The following is a 6,307-nucleotide window of genomic DNA, read 5'->3' on the forward strand; positions in this document are numbered from 1 at the left end:
TGATTACAGGACTGTCTCAGAAAATTAGAATATTGTGATAAAGTCCTTTATTTTCTGTAATGCAAAAATGTCATACATTCTGGATTCATTACAAATCAACTGAAATATTGAAAGCCTTTTATTATTTTAATATTGCTGATCATGGCTTACAGTTTAAGAAAACTCAAATATCCTATCTCAAAAAATTAGAATATTCTGGGAATCTTAATCTTAAACTGTAAACCATAATCAGCAATATTAAAATAATAAAAGGCTTGCAATATTTCAGTTGATTTGTAATGAATCCAGAATGTATGACATTTTTGTTTTTTTTTTTAAATTGCATTACAAGAACTTTATCACAATATTCTAATTTTCTGAGACAGTCCTGTATAATGGCACCAAACTAACTTGGAATCAATTATCTACAATTGATAAATATTTGGAATTTGAGCTACTCCCTTAAGCCAAAGCAGCTCTTTCAAAAAGATCAGGTTTTGCGTTGTGTTCCTTTACTCTGAGTAAGTGGAGTTGTAAACCCACAGGCTGCGCTTTAATGATACCGACAATGGTTTAACTTAACCCAAAGTGGTTTCATTCAGCTTAAATAATTTTTTTGTACATCTCTTAAAGGAGCATGAGGCAGGATTGAGGCAGGATTTATGAAAAAAATCCGTATACGTTTTAAGTTTTCTAGTAATAATGTCAGATGAAGCGTTCCAAACCCAAAAGAATGATTCCTCTAGTGTATCTCTCCTTTGCCTTGAACAGGCTGTGTGCTGCAAAATGTGCTGCAATTCGGTCCAGAATTTCCCGCGTTGTCCTGCGGATGTGACGTCACATGACGCTGCATGCACGTTCTCCCCGTTCTCTCGTGCCGGCTTCGCTGTTGGCTGCAGTACCCCCAACGGCCGTCGTGGTGAAGGGTGGCGCTATAGAGTCTCATTTCTTAAAAGGAGCCTCAAGCTCCTTTAAGCAAGGTATTTTATTCCACCATTTATTAAGAGCCCTCTCACAGCTTGATAACCAATGAGATACAAATACAGCAATAAGCAATTTACATACACTCACCAGCCACTTCTTTAAGTAAAGCCGTTCAGTTCTTTGTTATATAGCTAATTAGCCAAAAATACTGTACCAACCCGCTCAGTGGAAACGGGTCATAAGCAGAGGTGTATAAAGTACTTGAAAAAAGTAACTAAGTAAAAGTAGAAATACCATAACTGAAAAAGACTTTGGTAAAAGTTAAAGTCACCCATAAGAAAATTACGGTACTTGAGTAAAAGTCTTAAAGTAGCTCACATTAAATGTACTTAAGTGTCAAAAGTATCTTGTGAAAAAATATACTCAAGTATCAAAAAAGTATTTTATAGTACGAATGAAAAGAAGCAACACAACCAAAAATGATCCTTCCCTTGTTTTTTTTTATTTCACTTTCAGGTGAATGAAATGTGGTATAGAATACAACACCAAAAATAAACTGTCTTTCTTGCTAAATTTAATTCTTTGATTATTTTAATTTGTAATGAGTAACAAGGTGGCAAATGTCAAAGTAACGAATCAAAAGTATATTTTTTTACTTTTAAATGTAGTGAAGTAAAAGTAAAAGTCCTGATTAAAAAAAAACACAAGTAAAGTACAAATCCTCAAAAAAACTACTTAAGTAGTGTAACGAAGTACATCTACTTTGTTACTATACACCTCTGGTCATAAGTACCAAATGAGCATCATTTTAACCCAACAACCCACCAACTAGTAGGTAAGGTCTAACTTCTTGAACATGACAATAAGTTCACTGTACGCCAGTTTAGGGCTGGGCGAAAATCGAGATTTTAATATATATCGATATATTTTCAAACGCGATATGGTATGAGAAAATATAATTTATATTGATTTTAAAAAAAATATATATATATATTTTTTTTTTTATGATTTTGATTAAGCTTATTTTGTGACAAATTGACTTGAATGTTTTATTTGAGATTTGCACAAATGTTTTGTTATTTGCACAACTGTCAACCTCAGTGGAAAAGTCTGCCTGTTACTGTCTACATTGTATTAATTGCACAGTGTATTTTAATTTAATTGTTATGCAGGAAAGGGATATTTGTTTTATTTTATTCAAGAAGCATTTTTATTCTATATATGCAGGCAGTTTATTTTTATTTCATTTGTTTTATACATTTTGATATTGTGCAGACCTCTGTTAATAAAGGAACCTGTGTGACATTTGGCACGAGGCTTTGTATTAAAACTGACTGTTTTCTAAAGGGTTTGCCTCAGAAAAAAATGAAGCTAACAGAGATGCTATGCTATAATGCTTTGGGGGAAACCCCAATTATGGCACGGAAAAAATATCGATATATATCGAGTATCGCCATTCAGCTAGATAATATCGAGATATGACTTTTGGTCCATATCGCCCAGCCCTACTCCAGTTCCTCCATAGTCACCAGATCTCAATCCAAAAGAGCAGCTACGGGATGAGATGAAATGGAAGAGTCACATGATGGACAAATCTGCAGTTATGCTGTCATGTCAATGTGGACCAAAAAGTCTCTGGGGAATGTTTTCAACACCTCCTTGAACCTATATGAAGAATTAAGGTATTTCTGAAGGCAAAAGAGGGTCAAACCCAGTATGAGCAGATGTATCTACTGAAGTGGCTGATGAGTAGAAATCAACTCCATTCAATCCAATAATATTACTTTGTTCCCAGGAAGGAAATGATATTAAAATTAAATTGATTTTCTTTTCTCTTTTCTTCTCTTCATTTAAAAACTGCATTTTGTGTTTACTTGTGTTATATCTTTGTCTAATATTTAAATTTGTTTGATGATCTGAAACATTTAAGTGTGACAAACATGCAAAAAAAATAAGAAATCAGGAAAATAAATATATATATATATATATATTTTTTTTTTTTTTTTTTTTTACTTTTTAAGTCTCTTTTCACCCCTCCCCTACATGTGTGCTAAGTGTACGGCTGCCAACAAAATAAGTTTCCCCACTGAGGGAGAAAATAAAGGATTATCTTATCTTATCTTACACGGTATATACAGTAGTGGATAAAGAGCTTTAAAGTTTTATCTTACCTCGTTTGATATTTCCCACCTTCCCTTGTGGCTTCTTGTCTGCACAAGTGGGTGTGGGTGATGTATAAATGTATGTATTATGTAAGAAGTACCCAGATCATTTACTTCTGCGAAGGTTCATCGTGTGCTTTTGATCAGTTTACCTCCACATAATACTGTTTCTTATTTTCTTATTACCAGCTTTTGTTTATTCTGTAATGTCATTATTTTCATGGTGGCATATTGCGTACTTACAAGGGCCGGTGGACAAGTATACACTATTTGAAAAAAAATTAGTTTACACCACATTGTAGATGATTCTCAAAGGCTTTATTTTCTTGGTTATTGAAGTCATTTCACTTTATGTCCAGAAAAATTCAAACCAATGAGGCCTTTTGGATTGAACTTTTTTGATCAATTCTAAATGTGAATTTGGTGCACATATTCTGCATGATTTTGTGAAATCAAGCAAAATATTTGCAACCCCTACTGTCACGTTTTGTTTATTATACTTTCAGTAATGAATGAAGATAGTCGAAGAAAATTTAATTTTAAACATCTTGATCTTGATCCAAAGTAAAAGACAAAGGAATATTGTCATGTTTGATTATATGTTACTGTACTACTGGGAAAAAGGAAATAAAATGAAACATTGTGTACCAGTTATATGCAGAATATATGTTAAAATGTTAAATAAAAAGAAAATTAAAACAAAAAATGAAATGAAATAATATCAAATTTAAATTACTTTTAATTATGCTATTTATTATACTTTTTTCTTTACTTAGAAGACCAAATTGAATTTAGTGAGTCTGTACTTTTCTAGGGCAGGGATGGGGTTAAAAAAGGTAATTTTGGTCCTTTTAATTATATGTTACTGTACTACTGGGAAAAAGGAAAAAAAATGAAACATTGTGTACCAGTTATATGCAGAATATATGTTAAAATGTTAAATAAAAAGAAAATTAAAAAAAAGGAATATGCTTTAGTTGATGATTGTGTTGTTGTACTTGTTTGTTTTTTGTTTTTTTCTGTTTGCATATTTCCATGATCGGAATAAACAAAAAATTAAATTAAATTAAATAATACAAAATTAAAATTACTTTTAATTATGCTATTTATTATACTTTTTTCTTTACTTAGAAGACCAAATTGAATTTAGTGAGTCTGTACTTTTCTAGGGGAGGGATAGGGTTAAAAAAGGTAATTTTGGTCATTTTATTTGTGAGATGCCTTTTAACTAGTAAAATGTTGACCGCGGTTGAATTGGTTTGATATTGGATATTCGACATTCAAAGACATCCATTTAACTTGTGATACATACCACTGATTTTGGTCATATTGCTTGTGATGTGTACATGGTCATCTAGACTATATATCACAAAACAGTAATTATTATAAAATCATATTATGGGCTGATTTAATGAGGTTTAATGATGATTTAATGAGGTTTAATGAATTCAACACCCATAAAACTTGTGATACATAACACCGATTGTTTTCAAACCACTTGTGATGTGTTCATGGTCATCTAGACTATGTATCACAAGACTGTAATTATTATAAAATCATACTATGGGCTGATTTAATGAGATTTTATGAATTCAACACCCATAAAACTTGTGAATTCCTATTTCATTCATTCATTCAGTTTTATGGGTGTTGAATTCATTAAACCTCATTAAATCAGCCCATAGTATGATTTTATAATAATTACTGTCTTGTGATACATAGTCTAGATGACCATGAACACATCACAAGTGGTTTGAAAACAATCGGTGTTATGTATCACAAGTTTTATGGGTGTTGAATTCATTTGGTGTTGAATTCATTAAACCTCATTAAATCATCATTAAATCTCATTAAATCATCATTAAATCTCATTAAATCATCATTAAACCTCATTAAATCATCATAAATCTCATTAAATCATCAATAAACCTCATTAAATCATCATTAACCCTCATTAAATCATCATTAAATCTCATTAAATCATCATAAATCTCATTAAATCATCATTAAATCTCGTTAAATCATCATTAACCCTCATTAAACCTAATTAAATCATCATTAAACCTCATTAAATCATCATTAAACCTCATTAAATCATCATTAAACCTCATTAAATCATCACTAACCCTCATTAAATCATCATTAAACCTCATTAAATCAGCCCATAATATGATTTTATAATAATTACAGTCTTGTGATATATAGTCTAGATGACCCTGAACACATCACAAGTGGTTTGAAAACAATCGGTGTTATGTATCACAAGTTTTATGGGTGTTGAATTCATTAAACCTCATTAAATCATCATTAACCCTCATTAAATCATCATCAAACCTCATTAAATCAGCCCATAATATGATTTTATAATAATTACTCTCTTGTGATATATAGTCTAGATGACCATGAACACATCACAAGCAATATGACCAAAATCAGTGGTATGTATCACAAGTTAAATGGATGTCTTTGAATGTCGAATATCCAATATCAAACCAATTCAACCGCGGTAAAATGCTGTCCATTATTACTCATTCATTATCCATTATTATGTAATGGAGGTTATGAGATATTTGAATGTGGCTGCTGATATTTGAGACCTTTCTAGTAAGGAACACTATGTGAAACTCAAGTACAAATACCTGAGTAGTGAGTACTCCAAACCAACATAATAATATAGGTTTCCCCTGATACTCACTGGTGTACAAACATAATAATATAAGTTTCCCCTGATACTCACCGGTGTTTGCTCATCCTGATCGCCGCAGTAATTCTCCGGTAGACTCGACGCAAACATCCTCAATGATGCTTTATAGATAATATACTTTATAGTGGTTTCCAACTGTCCAGCGTTTCAAAAGTGTGTCCACTGAAACGGTTTCGTTGACTAATTCCGATGACTGTATACTTTCTTGTCGGGGAAACCTCGCTTTTTCACTGTTGCTGCTGGAACAAACCGAGGAGAAACCGAGTCGCATGTAAAGAAACAAGAAACTTCTGGCTTCCGGGACTAGGTTAGGTCCTGACGTCATTCAGGATGGAAGGCGCTGATTGGCTGGAAAGATTGGGACGACGCAGTCTGGAAAAGGATCTCCGGGGTGTTCTGTTGATTCTTGCTCCCCGTCGAAAATGACACTTTGAGGTTCTGCGCAGGCGCACAGTCGATTTTTAAAGTTTGATTGCCCATCATTTCTTGCACGATAATCAGAGGTGTCAAAAGTATTCACATTTATTACTCAGGTAGA

The 6,307-nt window shown here is 32.4% G+C and overlaps 1 protein-coding gene across 1 annotated transcript in view; it reads right to left on the minus strand.

The window, feature by feature from the left end:
- Window positions 1–6,045, minus strand: part of hk2 (hexokinase 2) — a 75,735-nt gene extending 69,690 nt beyond the window's left edge. Inside the window, exon 1 of the mRNA XM_061730360.1 lies at window positions 5,803–6,045. Within this exon, the coding sequence (XP_061586344.1) occupies window positions 5,803–5,859 (57 nt within the window). The 5' untranslated portion in view covers window positions 5,860–6,045. The remainder of the gene's footprint in view (window positions 1–5,802) is intronic.
- Window positions 6,046–6,307: the final 262 nt, after the last annotated feature.

This window comes from Cololabis saira, chromosome 9, assembly GCF_033807715.1.
Source record: "Cololabis saira isolate AMF1-May2022 chromosome 9, fColSai1.1, whole genome shotgun sequence".
Classification (NCBI taxonomy): Eukaryota; Metazoa; Chordata; class Actinopteri; order Beloniformes; family Belonidae; genus Cololabis; species Cololabis saira.